Source organism: Sodiomyces alkalinus, assembly GCF_003711515.1.
Source record: "Sodiomyces alkalinus F11 unplaced genomic scaffold SODALscaffold_1, whole genome shotgun sequence".
Taxonomy (NCBI): domain Eukaryota; kingdom Fungi; phylum Ascomycota; class Sordariomycetes; order Glomerellales; family Plectosphaerellaceae; genus Sodiomyces; species Sodiomyces alkalinus.
Genome location: NW_021167079.1, coordinates 4888587 through 4905193, shown reverse-complemented (window position 1 = coordinate 4905193; position 16607 = coordinate 4888587). Strand labels below are relative to the sequence as shown.

The 16607-nt window shown below is 56.2% G+C and overlaps 6 protein-coding genes across 6 annotated transcripts; 5 read left to right on the top strand and 1 right to left on the bottom strand.

The window, feature by feature from the left end:
* The first annotated feature begins 517 nt into the window (after positions 1-517).
* Positions 518-1637, top strand: SODALDRAFT_327161 (acetyltransferase). Its single transcript, XM_028610353.1, has 2 exons — positions 518-993; positions 1109-1637. The coding sequence occupies exons 1-2, from the start codon at positions 573-575 to the stop codon at positions 1366-1368; spliced, it is 681 nt and encodes a 226-aa protein (XP_028470801.1). The 5' UTR covers positions 518-572; the 3' UTR covers positions 1369-1637.
* A 571-nt stretch (positions 1638-2208) lies between these two features.
* Positions 2209-6352, top strand: SODALDRAFT_342210 (hypothetical protein). Its single transcript, XM_028613078.1, has 3 exons — positions 2209-2366; positions 2633-5705; positions 5774-6352. The coding sequence occupies exons 1-3, from the start codon at positions 2275-2277 to the stop codon at positions 6101-6103; spliced, it is 3495 nt and encodes a 1164-aa protein (XP_028470800.1). The 5' UTR covers positions 2209-2274; the 3' UTR covers positions 6104-6352.
* A 454-nt stretch (positions 6353-6806) lies between these two features.
* SODALDRAFT_327159 (cytochrome b-c1 complex subunit Rieske) lies at positions 6807-8377 on the top strand. The gene is made up of 4 exons (XM_028610352.1): positions 6807-7186; positions 7400-7488; positions 7563-7713; positions 7846-8377. Exons 1-4 carry the CDS (start codon positions 6910-6912, stop codon positions 8025-8027), a joined length of 699 nt encoding a protein of 232 aa, XP_028470799.1. The 5' UTR covers positions 6807-6909; the 3' UTR covers positions 8028-8377.
* Positions 8378-9583: 1206 nt separating this feature from the next.
* On the top strand, positions 9584-11439 carry SODALDRAFT_28052 (hypothetical protein). Its single transcript, XM_028608242.1, has 3 exons — positions 9584-10222; positions 10382-10574; positions 10654-11439. The coding sequence occupies exons 1-3, from the start codon at positions 9701-9703 to the stop codon at positions 11382-11384; spliced, it is 1446 nt and encodes a 481-aa protein (XP_028470798.1). The 5' UTR covers positions 9584-9700; the 3' UTR covers positions 11385-11439.
* Positions 11440-11597: 158 nt separating this feature from the next.
* On the bottom strand, positions 11598-14021 carry SODALDRAFT_327157 (prolyl-tRNA synthetase). The gene is made up of 2 exons (XM_028610351.1): positions 13266-14021; positions 11598-13184 (listed from the first exon to the last, which is right to left on the bottom strand). Exons 1-2 carry the CDS (start codon positions 13715-13717, stop codon positions 11939-11941), a joined length of 1698 nt encoding a protein of 565 aa, XP_028470797.1. The 5' UTR covers positions 13718-14021; the 3' UTR covers positions 11598-11938.
* Positions 14022-14474: 453 nt separating this feature from the next.
* Positions 14475-16607, top strand: SODALDRAFT_375219 (T-complex protein 1 subunit alpha). The gene is made up of 3 exons (XM_028614737.1): positions 14475-14785; positions 14875-14960; positions 15032-16607. Exons 1-3 carry the CDS (start codon positions 14698-14700, stop codon positions 16559-16561), a joined length of 1704 nt encoding a protein of 567 aa, XP_028470796.1. The 5' UTR covers positions 14475-14697; the 3' UTR covers positions 16562-16607.

Here is a 16607-nt window from a genome sequence, read left to right as displayed (position 1 = left end):
GACCCATCGATCGCTAAGGTACCTACCTTACGGTGGGCATGTACTCGGTACCGTAAGGACAGGCATTCTAACGTCTCTCACCGAGCCTCACCGAGCCTCACCGTCCGACATATCCCGGAGCCAGCACCGGTTTCTGGTAAGTTTTAGCCTTGGAGCAAGGATATTGAGTGATGGGGCGATGTCAGCAATTGACCGGAACTTTTTTTCAGCGGGTTCGCGATTGCTCCTCTTTCAAATCATAGAGAGTAAGGAACGTATTTCTCTGTATGTGATTTGCATCAGCGTCGCATCAGTCGGCAACCAACCGACCTTGACTCATCCGGCGAGGATGTCATCTTGTGGAGGTGGTTGATGACATGGGGACCAAAAAGAATCTCCAATTCTTCACAGTGCTGGTCAGGAATGAGGGTCCAGCGGGTCCCCCGGGTGCCCCGCAGCCTTGGTACCTACCTATAAGTACCAGCGACCACCTCGAGTGAGTTCAAGACTTCAAATAGGTAAGCAGAGTAGGTACTCTGTAAACACCACACTCATAGTGAATCCGGACTTGCCCATTGCCCCGTTGGCCCGTCATGTCAGTCGAAATTCGTCGAGTGCTCGGGTCCGAGTCCGACCTCCCGCTCCTGCGACGATGCGCGGCCGTTGAAACCCTCGCTTTTGCCGACAGCGCCCTGAACCCCGTCGTCTTCCCAGGTCCCTTCGATCCCGGTGCCGACGATAAACGGGCCGGAGAACTCCTATCCCTTTTGCGCGAGGAGCCAGGTGCCCGTATCTTCGTCGCTGTCGATCCCGAAGCCGAGAGGGACGCCGACGCCGACGATGACGATGACGATGCCGTCCTCGGTTGGGCCAAGTGGGCTGTTTACCCGGATGCCACCCCGCCGCCGAAACCCCGCGTCTGGGGTCCAGGCGTCAACAAGGAGGCGGCCGACTTGGTTTTTGGTGCCATTGATAAGATGCGCGAGCGCGCCATGGTTGGGAAGCCCTGGGTCTGTAAGTCTGGAAGTCCGGAAGTCTGAAAGCTTCACCGGCCCCCGTCGGTTCTCTGTCCTTTTTTCCGTTATTTTTTGATCGGGCCGGGCTTACGACCTGTGCCTCCCTTCCCAAGATCTTCACATTTTGGTGATAGACCCCAAACACCAGCGCCGTGGCATTGGTCAGCAGCTCATGTCATGGGGTATGCAAGAGGCTGCCCGTCTCAATATCCCCTCCTTTCTTGAATCGTCCGTTGCGGGGAGGAGGCTCTACCAAAAGTGCGGTTACCGTGACATCGACGTAGCCGAAACCTCTCTGAGAAGGTTCGGGCTGGACGAGATTCATCGAAACTGGGGCATGTTGTGGGAGCCTCCTAACAAACGGTGCCCATAAATTTCCTCTTGTGAGGACAGCTTTCGCTTTCCCGAAGGCACATTTGGGGGCTTTGTCACCCTTGAGCAACGTTGCGATTCTGAGCTTGACGGCGAACAGCTTTCCTCATGCACCGCTTCGGACGAACCTATGGGGGGTGTATGGGTGCATGAGCGTTAACTCATCGGCTAACGCTCTGCTTGCCACGTGGAAGTGTGCCAAACAGGTCCTGTACTGCTTGCTCTAGTGGATAGAGTAGAATGAGCTCAAACTAATCCACGTCTTGTGGGCCTCTGATGAGTATCTTGTGATGAGTATCGGATCTTTCTTAAACTATACCCAGCCGTGTCGGGAGATGGAAAGACGGGAGACCTGCAAATCTCGGAGCCCGACGAACAATGTCAGAGACTTCAATGGATCAAAAATCTTCACAATGACCGCCTCGATCATTGTGTTTGTCACGACGAAGTAGGTGTAGGCAAGCCCAAACCATTGCGCACCCACGTTCAAAAGTTTCAATGTGATAATCAGAAATTGAAAGATAAGAAGGCAAGCGAGCCAAGGGTAATGGATCGACTGGACTGTAAGCACGACCGTTTGGCTCTCTCGTGCCCCTGGTATAGAGGGCGTTTGGGACGATTGGGAACAGTTGGTTGGGAGAAGTAATCAAGTTACAGCATTAGCAGTAGCTTCACTGGCCTGCGTGCGTGCACGTACCACCTGGAGCTGCACCTCATCAGGGAAAGCTTGGGGAACCTTCAGTCATCTTATCGATAACGCTTGCCGGAGCTATGTGGGGGGCTTATGTCCGAAGCCAAGAACTCCAGGAGCTCTCCCTCCCTCTTCAATCGACATCACCGGTCGGAATATTTGGCACGAGGGATTCTCTCCGCCACGTCCACTTCCCTTTTGTCGCATCACGACAGCATGGCCTACATTGCACCCATCCACCGTCCAAGCAGCATACGTGAGGCCATCTCGATACGTCTTTGGCCGGATGAAGACGTTCTAGTTACTGCGTAGGTCTCCCATACCGACCCGTCCACCCACCTAGATGCGGCACGGCCGGAGCATCGGAGAGCTGCAGCAAGCTTGACTTGAGCAGAGCCGGGTCGTCGTTCAATTTCCTTTGTACGGAACAATGGGTGGTCCTCAATCCAATGGATGAGAGGCACAGCAGCTCTTCATAGCTCGACTCGGCCGACTTGACCTCCCCCCGCCCCCCAGCTCTGCCCCTCTGCCTGTCCCCGCACCTTGATGACGGCCTCTGCTTACATTCACCCAGTAAAGTGAATAGGATAGAGATCTCCCGCGTTAGTACCGATGGCATTACCCTGGTGAGCTCCGCCAACGTCTGCGGCACCATTGCCTTCCTACAACGACTCCGGCCGAAAACCTCCGACACCGATCTGCTATTCGTCGGCACCGACCGATTTCATTACTTCACGGCAAGATGGGATCCCGACGCTAGGAGGCTGCAGGCAGAACAGGTGATAGAAGACTTGGCTGAGCCGCACATGCGGGAACCCGAAAGCCAGAGCAAATGTCTCGTCGACCCCACCGGCCGATTCATGGCCATGCACCTATGGGAAGGCGTTATGAACGTCATGCGATTAGGGAACAGGAAGAACACCAACTTGAGGATCGAGAGGGACTGGGCCCAAGTGCGCCTTTCGGAGCTCTTCGTCAAGTCGAGCATCTTCGTGCCTACCGAGACCAAGCATCCCACCATCGCCTTCCTCTACCAGACCGCCATCGACAAAGAAGATGCCAGTCTCTCCGTCTACCGGCTCATGACCGACGATAGGAACACGGACGTGTCCCGCTTTGACCCTAGGAGAGACCGAGAGCTCGACCTCGAGATACCCGACCCGTTCGCCCGAATTCTCATACCCGTCACCGTTGTGGAACCTACCGTCAAGAGATACCACCACCGCGACACCACTGGCGCAAAGGCCCAGCTGGGAGGGTTTATCGTCGTCGGTGAGACCCTGCTCGTCTACATTGATATCCTGACGAAGAGCCGCGTCACCCACACGCTTGCGGAGCCGAAGATATTCGTCGCTTGGGCGGAACTTGATGTCACCCACTACTTCCTCGCCGACGACTATGGCGGCCTGCACTTGCTCACCCTCGAGGTCGATGACGTCGTGGTGACAAGCATGTCAGTCAAGTACATAGGGAAGACCTCCCGGGCTTCGTGTCTTGTTTATATGGGGAACGACATGCTCTTCCTGGGCTCTCATCATGGAGATTCGCAACTCTTCTTGTTCGACCTCACATCCGAAGTCATTCGCCTTGTACAGACTGTACCCAACATTGCCCCGATACTCGACTTTGCTATCATGGACCTCGGGAACGCCGGGGATAATCAGGTCGGAAATGCCTTTTCGTCCGGCCAGGCTCGGATTGTGGCAGGCTGTGGAGTGCACCACAACGGAAGCTTGCGGAGCGTCCGGAGTAGCGTCGCCCTAGAAGACATTGGCATCCTGGGGGACTTGCCAAGAGTGCGCGGGCTCTTTTCACTAAAGTCGTACGGCTCGGCTCAGGTAGATACCCTGGTCGTATCTTTCGTCACCGAGACGAGGGTTTTCCGCTTCGACCAAGACGGCGGCGTCGAAGAGGTCTTTGATTTCCAGGGCCTCATCCTCGATCAACCGACTTTGGTAGCAGCGTCTCTACCTAGCGGTCAGATGTTGCAGATCACGCCAGACACAGTCTCTCTCTTTGATTCCGAGAGTGGCATCAGCGTAAGTACCTGGACGGTACCCGAAGGAAGTTCCGTCGTCAGGGCTTCGGCGAACGACAGGTGGGTTTTGTTGTCCGTCGACGGCACGCGTCTCGTGTCATTGGACATATCAGACGACTTGACCGCCCGGGAACAGGTCCTCGGGGGGGACGTCAGGGGTGGTGAGAGCGGCCAGATTTCCTGCGTCCATGTGGCCCATGATCTGCCCGATGTTGGGGTTGTGGGATTCTGGTCCGAGGGATCAGTGACCATCGTCAATCTCCGGACCCTGGAGGCGCTTCAGGGACACACGATCAAGCAAAACGACGATACCGTCTCGGTTCCTCGAAACGTTGCCTTGGTCCAGCTTCATCCGCCGGACGTTTCAGGCCCCACCCTCTTCGTCGCCATGGAGGACGGACAGGTCGTCTCGCTCAATGTGTCAAAGGACGATTACTCCTTGTCCGGCCGCAAAAGCGTCACGTTGGGGAACCGGGAGGCGGGGCTACACGTGTTGCCTCGGCCAGGTGCGCCGGGCCAGCGGAATGTCTTCGCGACAACAGAGCATTCGAGCTTGATTTACAGCGCCGAGGGCCGCATCATCTACTCGGCCGCAACGGCAGAGAACGTCAGGTACATTGCGCCGTTTGATTCGGAGGGCTTCCCAGATTCCGTCCTCGTCGCCACGGACGAACACATCAGGATCGCCCAGGTCGACACGGAGCGGAGGACCCAGGTCAACCCACTGCACATTGGGGCAACAGTGCGCCGTGTCGCGTATTCGCCGGGACTCAAAGTGTTCGGCATTGGCACCATCAAGAAAGAGCTGGTCGGGGATGAAGAGATGGTCTCGAGCGTGTTTCAACTCGTGGACGAGATTGTGCTGGGCCACGTCGGCAAGCCTTTTGCGCTCAATACCTCGCCGTCGGTGGAAATGGTAGAGGCCGTCATCCGCGCGGAATTGCCCGACAGCACAGGGCATAAAGCTGAGCGGTTCATCGTGGGAACGAGCTACCTCGCCGACCCCGACGTCCGGGATGCGGGGCATGTTTTAGGTCGCATTTTGGTTCTCGGCATTGACTCGGACAAGAACCCGTACCAGATCGTCAGCCACGAGCTGAAAGGCGCCTGTCGCTGCCTTGCGACCATGGACGACCTGATCGTGGCCGGGTTGAGCAAGACTGTCGTCGTATACGATTACATAGAGGAAACTACGACGAAAGGGAAGCTGCAAAAACTCGCCACTTTTCGGCCTTCGACGTTCCCCGTTGATCTGGATGTGTCGGGCACCATGATCGGTGTGGCGGATCTGATGCAGTCCGTGTCAGTGATCGAATATGTGCGGCCGCAAAACGGCGAAAAAGCCAAGCTGGTGGAGAGATCGAGGCACTTTGAGTACGCATGGGCTACGGCCGTTTGCCATCTCGGAGGGAACTCTTGGCTAGAGGCAGACGCACAAGGCAACCTGTTGATATTAGAGCGGAACCCGGATGCACTGACGGAGCACGATCGAAAGCAGATGCGGGTGACGAGCGAAATGCGCCTCGGGGAACAAGTGAACAAGATTCGGCCGTTACACATCACGCCTGGCGAGAACGACATCATCGTGCCCAAGGCCTTCCTCGCAACGGTAAGCCGACTTTTCACGCCGCGACCGTGTTTCCAGGAAGGATGAAGTAGCTAATTTTCAAGTTACAGGTGGAAGGCTCCCTCTATGTGGTGGCGGATATCAACCCGGCCTACCGAAGCCTGCTGCTCCCTTTCCAGGAACAGCTGGCCAAGGCGGTGCGGTTCCTGGGCCAGGGCCAGGGCGGCGCTTCGCACGATCCGGCTGCGGCCTTCAACTCGTGGCGAGGATTCCGGAATGCGAAGCGGGCGGCGGATGCGCCGTTCCGATTTGTGGATGGCGAGCTGATCGAGCGATTCCTGGACCTTAATGAGGTTCGACAGGAGGAGGTCGTGGAAGGACTCGGTCCGTCGGTCGAGGCGATGCGAAATATGGTGGAAGAGCTGCGGCGGATGCACTAACACGGCCGAAGGGGGAGGAGTGAGATGCCAAACTATAACGACTTGTATGATTGTATGGCGTCGGCAGATGAGAAGGGCCATCACATTACATTTCTGGCGGACCTACAGCTGGGTTCTTGCTTAGGCTATTTACCTCGTAGCTAGGCATCCGTTACATCTGGTCCTCCATGAGAGGATGAGGTCTTATGGAAACCATTGCAAGAGCCTTGAATAAGCATGGAATATAGAGATAGGGTGTTGTAATTGCTTATATTGCATCAGAGCCGTACGATGGCGATGGTAACGTAATGGTCCAAAACGGGCCTCATGTCAAGATCTCCAGCCTGGATCGTCGATATGTTGGAGGTCCATGTTGCCGAGGACCGTCTTGGAGGATGATGTATTGTGACGCAGGTCGGTCTGAATGTTTTGCCCGGGAGAAATATGCCCCGAACCCCGAACCCCGAATCCCATAGGCCATTCTTAACCAATCAACAGGTCATTTTGCTCGCGAGAAATTTGATAATTACATACCGACCCAAATATGCACAGATCCGTGTTTTCGGTTCCCCGGGAACGCCCGGGCATCAGCTGATAACGACCCAATCACAACCCATCAATTTCAGAGCGTTTGTTTGTCTGCCTGAGGCACCCTCCAAAGCTTCCAATTCGGCAATCCCAATCCAAAAAAACCACCAGACAGTGACAGCCGTCACCACGGAATAAAAAAAAAAGAACGCTTGCCACAACGTCCATCCCAACGCACCCGCCCGCCACACGGTCCTCCTTCCCTTCGCTCCCGACCACCGACCACCGACCACATCACGATGGCGCCCCTCGCACACGCTTCCCGCACCTGCGTGCGCCAGCTCTCGCGGAGCGGCGCCCCCGCCTCGGCACGAGCCCTTAGCACGACCGTCGCCCGCCCCGACTCGACCGCGTCCTACTCGAGCCCGTTCAAGGGTGCGCAGAAGGGCAACGAGATTCCGGACTTTAGCAAGTACGTCAGCAAGACGAGCGGATCGAAGAACCAGCTGTACTCGTACTTTATGGTTGGTGCCCTCGGTGCCATTACCGCTGCGGGTGCCAAGTCGACTGTGCAGGGTAGGTTCTCTTCCATTTGTGTGGCGGGATATTGAGGCGGCGGGAAAGGGAAAAAAAAGGGAAAAAAAAAAGGGAAATTCTTTTCATCCGCTGTGGTGGAATTGAAGAATGGTGGAATTGAAGGATCAGTACACTCTTCGATTTGGGGGATGAGTCGGGGTCAATTGGAAGCAGGAAACGCCAGGATTTTGGCTGACTTGGGTTGATGTGCAGAGTTCCTCGTCAACATGTCCGCCTCCAGCGACGTTTTGGCCATGGCCAAGGCGGAAGTCGACCTGAACTCGATTCCCGAGGGCAAGAACGTGGGTTGTCCCTTTTCCCCCTTCTCCCTTTTGCCCCTGCGGAGACGAGCCGGTTCTGATGCAGAAAACAACAGGTCATCATCAAGTGGAGAGGAAAGCCCGTCTTCATCCGCCACCGCACCCAGTCTGAAATCGACGAGGCCAACAAGATCGACATTGCCTCCCTACGGGATCCCCAGGCCGATGCGGACCGTGTTCAGCAGCCCGAGTGGCTTGTCATGCTTGGTATGTGTTCTTTGTCCGATTTTATATCCTGTTATGATACGACTACCCAAATCTGAAAGCTCTTGTTCCTTTTTTTTTCTCGACTTTATTCCTTTAAGAACTTGGCAACTGATGCAATGATTTCTTTCCCAGGCGTCTGCACTCATCTCGGTTGTGTCCCCATCGGCGAAGCCGGCGACTACGGCGGTTGGTTCTGCCCCTGCCACGGTTCTCACTACGACATCTCGGGCCGTATCCGGAAGGGCCCCGCCCCGCTCAACCTCGAGGTTCCCGAGTACAGCTTCACAGACGACGGCAAGCTTGTCATCGGTTAAATGTTGACCGGTCCCAGTCTTTTTGTACGAATATCTAATTCGCTGTATGGATGGGATGGGATGGGATGGGATGGGATGGGGGGGTGGACAACAAAGGAGAGGAGACGATGGGCAGCGGAGGGTAGAAGCACTACGCATAGATTCACGGACACAGCCCCAGCCCAGCCCAACGCGAGGCCATTTTTTTCTTTTTCTTTTCACTTGTCTCTTCTCTTTGCACTCTGGAGTGGGGGAGAGACGTCTTAGACAAGAACGGAACTAGGATGGAGGCATGTGTTTCCCGTTGTATAAACACCGCAAGTAGTTGAGTGAGCGGATGAGGAGCGCAATAAGTATGGAGTAACTTGTAACTTTTCTCATGTTCACCTAATTGGCCATGTTTATACCGGAACATATAATTGCACCATTGAAGGCGACTGCCCAAGGACCTGACAGACGAAGAGGACAGCAGGCTTACATAAGGCGAGTCGTCGGTCAAGAGTACCCTGGGTACTTCTCGGTCGGTGGATACCAACAACCAATCATATTACGTCCCCTTGATACTTCACCATGAGACGAAGATGAGACGAGGCAAAGTGCTCCGTACCTCCGGGTCGAACGGCGTCCGTTTGATCTTCCCCGGATCTTCCTTGTCCCGCCTCAACTTTTGTCCCTTCATCCCCTTTCAAACCCAGGTCGTTAACGGTTCAGGTCCCTTTGCTCAAGGAAAGAAGCTGGCCTACGATATTGAGCCGCAGTATCCACACGGATGATCTTTGTCCCTCCAGGTTGGGCTAGGAACCGCCCAGCGGACGTTCGGTCGAGACATGTATCTCGTCTTCTGACTTCAACTCATGGGCCGACATATCAAACCCTGGATATTAATCCGGACGGATTGAGTCCACTGCCTGTCATACGTTCACCTTGTACTGACTGATTGATCAAGACCAGGGGCCGAATATCCATCAGCTTGTCATATCTTGGCTCACGGACACTGCTCTCTGACTTGCCCCCGTCCGTGCCCTCCTCCGTGTGTCCGACCTAGATCTAGGTATCGCCGACACCTGTCATGTCCTTGGCATACAGTTGCGCTCTGGAAGTCGACGCTCCCGATTCTGGGTCTGCTCTTACGCTCACTCAAACGCCAAGCACTCGGAACCATGGGTCTTCTAGTTTCGCTTAATCATGACAGCTCTTTCCTGGCCGTTCAGGGCCTCTGGATCGAACATGCCACAGACATCCAAGGAGAAGGCATGAGACGTGCTCTGGATGAGAATCGATGCCCCGTCAAATGCGTTGTTTGATCTCCCTGCAAAGTCATGGCATCTGATCTTTGTCCGTCGTCCAATGTTGCCCACCCGCGATCCGTGTTCGCGTCGACAATGATATATAATCCCCTTCGTATGGTCCCGATCATGTTTCTTCCTGCTTCCTCTCACCACATCCAACCGGCTTCGCATTCTTCTGATCCTTTAAGTTCTGTGAACTTGTTTCGTTCTTTCTATTCTTCTTCGTTCGCTTCGAACTTCAAGGCCGGTCCTTTATTTGTGTGATTTTTGCTTCTTCTTTTCTTTCTTTCTTTTCTTCTCCATACTTCTTTCGAGCTATCCTCGGCTTCTTCCTCTCTTTATACCATCCTTTCGAGTTTCTTTCCCCTTTTTGGACACGTACCATCAAGACACTACGATTCAACCATGAAGTACCAGAATTCCATCGCCGTGACGGCTGTTCTCGCCTGGCTAGCCGCCGCCGAGGTGCCCCAGGAACACTCGCACCGCAAATACCTGATAGCCGTCAATGAGCTCCTGGAACTCAACAACCCCTTCAACATCGTCGACTCCGTCTTCGGCTTCCTCGGGAACGCGGCGGCCGCCGACGGCGCAGGCGATGTCACCGACCTCGACTGCCTGCAGCAGATCACCGCCGACTCGGCCTTCACCGCCGCCAAGGAGGCCGGCGATATAGACGGCATGGCCAGCGCCCTCATCTTCCGCGCCCTCGAGCGTAATACCTTGCAGGTCGGACTGAGGAGCGTTCTTTGCAACGAGACGGCCGTCAACCCGGAGATCGACGCCATCTCCCAGCACCAGGACCCGGCCGCTGAGAATGCGGCCGAGGAGAACAAGGCTATCACCCTTGCCTTGGCTCAGCAGCTCGCCCTTATCGGGGCTGATCCAATGCTCGCCCTCGAGTCGGGTACTTTCCCTCCTGGCGAGGTATGTGCTGTGTTTTCTTCGTCCACACTTTTTTTCTTCTTTTTTTCTTTCTTTTTTCTTTTCTCTCGCTTTTCTTTTCCTCTCCTTCAATCCCCCACTCCGGACCATAAGTGTGACACACCCAGACATTGCCCAAGATGATGGCTCACATATGTCTAGATCGGCGACCCTACTGCTGCTGGCAACACTTGCAACGATGAGACGGACGATATCGGCTGCATCTTCACCCTAAACCTGCTGGTGCCCGATGCTGCTCCTGGGGAGATTGATGCCGCAGTCGCCCAGGTCCTGGTCGAGGGCGGTGACGCGAATGCAGGCAATGACTTGGACTTGGTGGAAAGCCTCATTCCCAGTAAGTTACTGCTCCTTCGTCGATTTTCTGTTGCTTAGACATGGAAGACAAAATTCGTCTAACTTTTCGCCCTTTTCAGTCTGCCAGGCTATCGGAGTAGATGTCGGCGCCGGTCAGCAAGAAGAAGAAGAAGAAGAAGAAGAAGAAGAAGAAGAGGTCGAGGAAGAGGTCGAGGAAGAGGTCCCCACCGGCACCGGCGTAAACATCCAGACCTTCACAGGCGCCCTCGGCGGCCCCGCCCCGCCCGTCATCTCCTCGGCCGCGAACGCAGACCGCCCCTTCGAGGTCAACGGCAACACCTTCCAAAACGCCGCCGCCGCCCTCTCCCGGTCCTGCGCCATCCAGAACAACGCCTGCTTCAACGCCGCCAACGCCGGCCGGCTGGCCGAGGGCACCGCCGCCTGCGCCGCCCAGGAAGACGCCTGTCTCGCCGCCGCCTCGCTGCGCAAGATGCGCCGCAACGCCCGCGCCGTCACCTATTCCCCCAACGGCCGCTTCCGCTTCGCCCGCGCCGAACCCCGTCTGGCCAGGCGCCAGGCCCTCGACTTTGGCTCCTGCTTGGATCCCAGCATCCGCTTCGTGGAGGGCCTCGACGGTCGCGCTGAGGCTAGCTTCGGCCCCGCTGGTGACTTTGACCACGGCTCTGCGCTCAATGTGGATATTATTACCAGCTTTATTTGCGGACAGCTTGCGAGCCGCTGTGGTGCCGATGCTGCTGCTGTTGAGGCTTGTGAAGATGGTTCGGCCGACGCGAGTGGTCTGGAGGGACAGGCTGCTGCTGATGCCTTCAATGCTGCTCTCGGTGTATGATAAATCTAGGAATGGCACGAGTCTGGGGATGAGAGAGGAAGAAACATGGGGAGTATTGAATCAACAGTTCTGTATGTGTATGATGACCAATGCATATCCCGGCTGGACGCTTAAATCAGAGTGTCCCCAGTCTGACGACACACAATAAAAGAATCATGACAATAGCACGTTAAAAGTCGATCGAGAATACGTCTATTGTGAGGCCAACATAAGTTGTCATGTCTTATTTTTCTTTCATTTATGTGGCTAGGTCTATCGTCTACCATCTTCTCGGCTTGACCAAACCCGCCCGGGCCCTCTCGGCTCGATACGCCCGGCTCGACCTTCCTCCTATTCACCACAGCCCCCCCATCTCTTCTGCGCCGATCCTGGTATGCATCCATCATCCAACCTCATCCAAAGCAGAGAAGGAAGAGAAAGCAAGTATATCATGAATCCCATAACATGCGTTCGGCCTCCATAAAAGTCGACACCATTAGCTACCCTCTGCACCCAGAGGCAGGGGCTGCGCCGTTGATGAGAATACACCTAGTCCGCCACTCAATCGCCAGCGCCTAGTAGCTTCTTCCGAACATGACCCAGTTCTTAGCCAGCGCCGAGCATTCGGGGTTCAGACATTTGGTCTGTCCCTCGACAAGACCCTCGGGCTGCTCGAAGGGAATGCAGAGACTCTTCATGCCCATGGACGGGGCCCGCTTCCCCTCGGGAAGCAGCTCGTTCTCGGGAGACGTGCTCACGGTGAGCTCCTTGATGCGCTCCTCGCACTTGGGCTCAAGGCAGAAGGGGATGATGACGACGTTCTTGGCATCGAGGGCGGGGACGACCTTGTCCCAGTCGGTGAGCTGGATCCTGTGCTCGCGGAAGGACTTCTCGGCCTTGTTGTACATGTCCTGCTGGATGGTCTCGAGGAGTTCGGGAACCTTGGTGGTGACCTCGGCCAGGGGGATGGCCCCCTTCTCACCCGTGTCGCGACGGGCGAAGCTGACGACCTCCTTGGCGGCGTCCTTGGGGCCGAACTCAAGCCGCAGAGGGACGCCCCGGAGCTCCCAGTCGTTGAACTTCCAGGCCGGCGTGTAGCCGTCACGGTGATCGACGTCGGCGCGGATGCCGGCGGTTTTGAGGGTCTGGGCGATGTCGTCGGCCTTGGCTTCAAGGTTCTTGCGATCTTCGGGGCTCATCTTGGCGGTGATGCCGACGGGGACGACGATGGATTGGATCCTGGCGACGCGGGGCGGGAGGACGAGGCCCTTGTCGTCGCCGTGGATCATGACCATGACGCCGATCACGCGGGTGGAGAGGCCCCAGGAATTTTGCCAGACGTGAATGTGTTCGCCTCTCTTGTTGGGATCCTCGACGGTGATGTCGAACATCTTGCTGAAGTTCTGGCCAAGACAGTGCGATGTCGCGCCCTGGATGCCTCGGCCGTTGGAAGGGATGTAGCCTTCTACGGTGGTGGTGTAGTAGCCGCCGGCAAATTTCTCGTTCTCCGTCTTGCGACCCTTGACGACGGGAACGGCGAGCAGCTGCTCATAGACACCGGCGTACAGGTCGAGAATCTCCAGCACCTCCTTGCCCGCAAGTTCCTCGGTTAAATGAGCCGTATGGCCCTCCTGCCACAAGAATTCCCTGGTTCGGAGGAAAGGCGTCGTCTGCTTGGCCTCCCATCGCACGACCGAGTTCCACTGGTTGAGACGCAGGGGGAGATCACGATGACTCCGGATCCATTTGGCATAGTAAGGGTACATGACGGCTTCGGATGTCGGGCGAATGGCAACGGGAACCTCGAGGTCCTTGTCACCGCTGCATATATAAGAAAAAGGTTAACCGCCTGTCTTGGTATAGGGGGTAGGGGGGTAGGCCAAGATCGTTTTGGTCACTTACGCCTTAGTGACCCATGCCAACTCAGGAGCGAAGCCATCGACGTGGTCCTTCTCCTTCTCGAGTGATTTGGAAGAAAGGAAGAGGGGGAAACTCGTCTCCTCCACACCCATAGCCTCGATCCGCGCAGAGAACCACGTCCGGATAACGCCCCAGATGTACATGGAAGCCGGGCGCAGGACGAAGAAGCCGGCGATCTCATTATAGTATTCCACCATCTCGGACTTGAGGACGACTTCCTGGTACCAGGCGGAGAAGTCTTCGTTCTTGGGTACGGTGATACCGATTATGTCGTCGGTCTTCTTGCCTCCCACCACGGGGACAGCAGCCTTCTTGGAGGCCTTGGCGGCTTTCTCCGCGGCCATCTTGGCCTGCTTCTCGGCCTTCTTGAGCGCGCTCTTGGACGGCCCCTGCTGCTGCTCGGGCAGCTTCGCTTGCTCCGCGGAATCGGCCATGGCGGGGCTGGGTCGGGAGAGAAGAAAACCGACAGAGGTTGATTGTGTGGGGTAATGATACCGAATGGCGGGGTTATATTAGGAGGATACGAATGTTTGAGTGCAGGTGAAGACGAGAAGGGGCGTCCTACAGGACTCGATTATTCGGGAATCCCGCAGCAGGAACGAAGAACTGAAGACTCTAAGAGAGATGTTTTCGGGGAGAAATAGGGGCATGGGACTAGAGGTTGGTAAATTTTTGGGGTCACACGGCGTCCAAGAGCCCGGAGTTCTCTGATAAGGAAGGAAGGAGTACGGAGTACTTCGTAGGTAATTAACACCCACACCACCACACAAATTCCCACGCCAGTGCCTGAGTCACAGTAGGTCTCTGGTACATGGGCCGGTGCCCCGCATTGGAAAACTGTCGTGGTGGGGGGTGGGGCAGGCAGTGCGGTGGGCAGGTGCATGCAAGATGCAGACACCCCACGGTGCTCTGGAACGAGAGGGTTGATGTATTCAAGCCGCATGTGGCTGGGGACGTTGTATTACTAATCGTAAATACCCCAAAGGAGACTGACTACCTAAGGTACATACCTATTTCGGTTGGTAAGAAATTAAGGAAGGTACCTCAGTACCTCAGTAAGTCATGCAACGTTGAGGGCGGCGGCGGAAGCAAAGGCCACCAGCCACAGCCCACCGGGACGTGGATTAACTGCCATACCGAAAGAAAAGTTCGGGCTGGGTAACTGGAAGGACTTGCATCCACCAGGCAGGGGGCACCAGGAAGCTTCCATCACCGTCTAACCTACCGCCCTACCCAACACATCAAACGAATCTCCCACCTCCCGACGCTTTAATCCTTTCTGTACCGTTCAGGAGGAGTGATCAGGGCCCAGTCATTCCCTTTCTCCATCTTGAGCTTGTCCGGCCCTTCTCATCTGAGAAGTCGCAAAACCTCTCCTCTTTCGTTTCCCACTCGGCCTCGCACAGCTTCCAGGATGGCGTCCATCTTCGAGCAATCCGGTAGCGGCACCCTCTTCCTCGGTGGCCAGAAGATCTCGGGTGCAGATATTAGAGATCGAAATGGTATGTTACGCTATCTTTCCCTCGTTCTGAGGCAGACCACCTTTTGCCTTTCGTCTTTTCAACCTTCTTACACTTATGTGATCCCGCAGTCCTAGCAACACAGGCTATTGCCAACGTCGTAAAGAGCTCCTTCGGCCCCAGCGGTCTCGACAAGATGATGGTGGATGATATTGGTGTACGTTTTGTTTTACTATTCAGGTCCCTCTCTTTGGTTGTTGGATATTTCAGGCTCACCTTCTTGAGTAGGACGTCACGGTAACCAACGACGGCGCGACCATTCTCAGCCTCCTCGACGTCGAAGACCCGGCCGGCAAGATTCTCGTAGATCTAGCGCATCAACAAGACAAGGAAGTCGGCGATGGTACCACCTCGGTTGTCCTGATCGCCGCCGAATTGCTGCGCCGGGGTAACGACCTAATGAAGAACCGCATCCACCCGACGACCATCATCACGGGCTACCGCTTAGCTCTCCGCGAGGCCATCAAGTACATGAATGAGAACGTCAGCATCAAGGTTGAGAACCTCGGTCGGGACTCGCTCGTCAACATCGCCAAGACCTCCATGTCCAGCAAGATTATCGGTTCCGACTCGGATTTCTTCGCCAACATGGTGGTTGATTCTATGCTTGCCGTCAAGACGACCAACAACCGCAACGAGACCAAGTATCCCGTCAAGGCGGTGAACATCCTCAAGGCGCACGGAAAGAGCGCGCTTGAGTCGATGCTCGTCAAGGGCTATGCCCTCAACTGCACCGTGGCGTCGCAGGCCATGCCGACCAGAATACAAGATGCCAAGATTGCCGTGCTGGACATGAACCTGCAAAAGGAGCGCATGAAGCTGGGTGTCCAGATCACCGTCGACGACCCGCAGCAGCTGGAACAGATCCGGGCGCGCGAGTCGGGCATGGTCCTGGAACGGGTGGATATGATCCTCAAGGCGGGCGCCAACGTGATTCTGACCACCAAGGGCATCGACGACCTCGTGCTCAAGACATTCGTCGAGCGGGGCGCCATGGGCGTTCGGAGGTGCAAGAAGGAGGACCTGCGGCGGATCGCCAAAGCCACCGGAGCCACTCTGCTCAGCACGCTCTCGGATCTCAACGGCGACGAGAGGTTCGAGCCGTCCTACCTCGGCCATGCCGACGAAGTCGTACAGGAGCGCATCTCGGACGACGAATGCATCCTGGTGAAGGGCACCAAAACGCACTCTTCGGCGTCCATCATCCTCCGCGGGTCGAACGACTTGCAGCTGGACGAGATGGAGCGGTCGGTTCACGACTCGCTCAGCGCCGTCAAGAGGACGCTGGAGAGCGGGACCATCGTACCGGGCGGCGGCGCCGTCGAGACGGCGTTGCACATCTACCTGGAGGAGTTCGCGGGGACTGTGGGGTCGCGGGAGCAGCTGGCGATTGCCGAGTTCGCGCAGTCGCTCCTGGTGATCCCCAAGACGCTGGCGGTGAACGCGGCCAAGGACGCGGCGGAGCTGGTGGCGCAGCTGCGGTCGCGGCACGCACTGTCGCAGCGGATCCAGGAGGGTGAAGCGAACGAGGACGAGAAGGTGGTGGCGCACAAGAAGAACTACAAGAACTACGGCCTGGACCTGACGCGGGGCAAAGTCATCGACGAGATCAAGGCCGGCGTGCTGGAACCGACGTTGAGCAAGTCCCGGCAGCTCAAGAGCGCGGTCGAGGCGTGCATTAGCATCATGCGCATTGATACCATGATCCAGCTAGACCCTGAGCAGCCGGGCGAGGAGGATGATGGGCATGGTCACTAAAGAGTCTTTCGTGTTGTCGGGGGCGAGGGAGAAGTTTTAAGACGGG

What these genes read in the sequence shown, in the direction of transcription:
- SODALDRAFT_327157 (XM_028610351.1), bottom strand. Translation starts at nt 13,717, where the DNA reads ATGGCCGATTCCGCGGAGCAAGCGAAGCTGCCCGAGCAGCAGCAGGGG. An exon ending in TTGGCATGGGTCACTAAGGC is followed by an intron (nt 13,185 to 13,265) that starts GTAAGTGACCAA and finishes TTATATATGCAG; the next exon opens with CGGTGACAAGGACCTCGAGG.
- SODALDRAFT_327161 (XM_028610353.1), top strand. Translation starts at nt 573, where the DNA reads ATGTCAGTCGAAATTCGTCGAGTGCTCGGGTCCGAGTCCGACCTCCCG. An exon ending in GGTTGGGAAGCCCTGGGTCT is followed by an intron (nt 994 to 1,108) that starts GTAAGTCTGGAA and finishes TCCCTTCCCAAG; the next exon opens with ATCTTCACATTTTGGTGATA.
- SODALDRAFT_342210 (XM_028613078.1), top strand. Translation starts at nt 2,275, where the DNA reads ATGGCCTACATTGCACCCATCCACCGTCCAAGCAGCATACGTGAGGCC. An exon ending in GAAGACGTTCTAGTTACTGC is followed by an intron (nt 2,367 to 2,632) that starts GTAGGTCTCCCA and finishes ACATTCACCCAG; the next exon opens with TAAAGTGAATAGGATAGAGA. An exon ending in CCAAGGCCTTCCTCGCAACG is followed by an intron (nt 5,706 to 5,773) that starts GTAAGCCGACTT and finishes TTCAAGTTACAG; the next exon opens with GTGGAAGGCTCCCTCTATGT.
- SODALDRAFT_375219 (XM_028614737.1), top strand. Translation starts at nt 14,698, where the DNA reads ATGGCGTCCATCTTCGAGCAATCCGGTAGCGGCACCCTCTTCCTCGGT. An exon ending in AGATATTAGAGATCGAAATG is followed by an intron (nt 14,786 to 14,874) that starts GTATGTTACGCT and finishes GTGATCCCGCAG; the next exon opens with TCCTAGCAACACAGGCTATT. An exon ending in TGATGGTGGATGATATTGGT is followed by an intron (nt 14,961 to 15,031) that starts GTACGTTTTGTT and finishes CTTCTTGAGTAG; the next exon opens with GACGTCACGGTAACCAACGA.
- SODALDRAFT_28052 (XM_028608242.1), top strand. Translation starts at nt 9,701, where the DNA reads ATGAAGTACCAGAATTCCATCGCCGTGACGGCTGTTCTCGCCTGGCTA. An exon ending in GTACTTTCCCTCCTGGCGAG is followed by an intron (nt 10,223 to 10,381) that starts GTATGTGCTGTG and finishes ACATATGTCTAG; the next exon opens with ATCGGCGACCCTACTGCTGC. An exon ending in GGTGGAAAGCCTCATTCCCA is followed by an intron (nt 10,575 to 10,653) that starts GTAAGTTACTGC and finishes CGCCCTTTTCAG; the next exon opens with TCTGCCAGGCTATCGGAGTA.
- SODALDRAFT_327159 (XM_028610352.1), top strand. Translation starts at nt 6,910, where the DNA reads ATGGCGCCCCTCGCACACGCTTCCCGCACCTGCGTGCGCCAGCTCTCG. An exon ending in CGATTCCCGAGGGCAAGAAC is followed by an intron (nt 7,489 to 7,562) that starts GTGGGTTGTCCC and finishes AGAAAACAACAG; the next exon opens with GTCATCATCAAGTGGAGAGG. An exon ending in CGAGTGGCTTGTCATGCTTG is followed by an intron (nt 7,714 to 7,845) that starts GTATGTGTTCTT and finishes TTTCTTTCCCAG; the next exon opens with GCGTCTGCACTCATCTCGGT.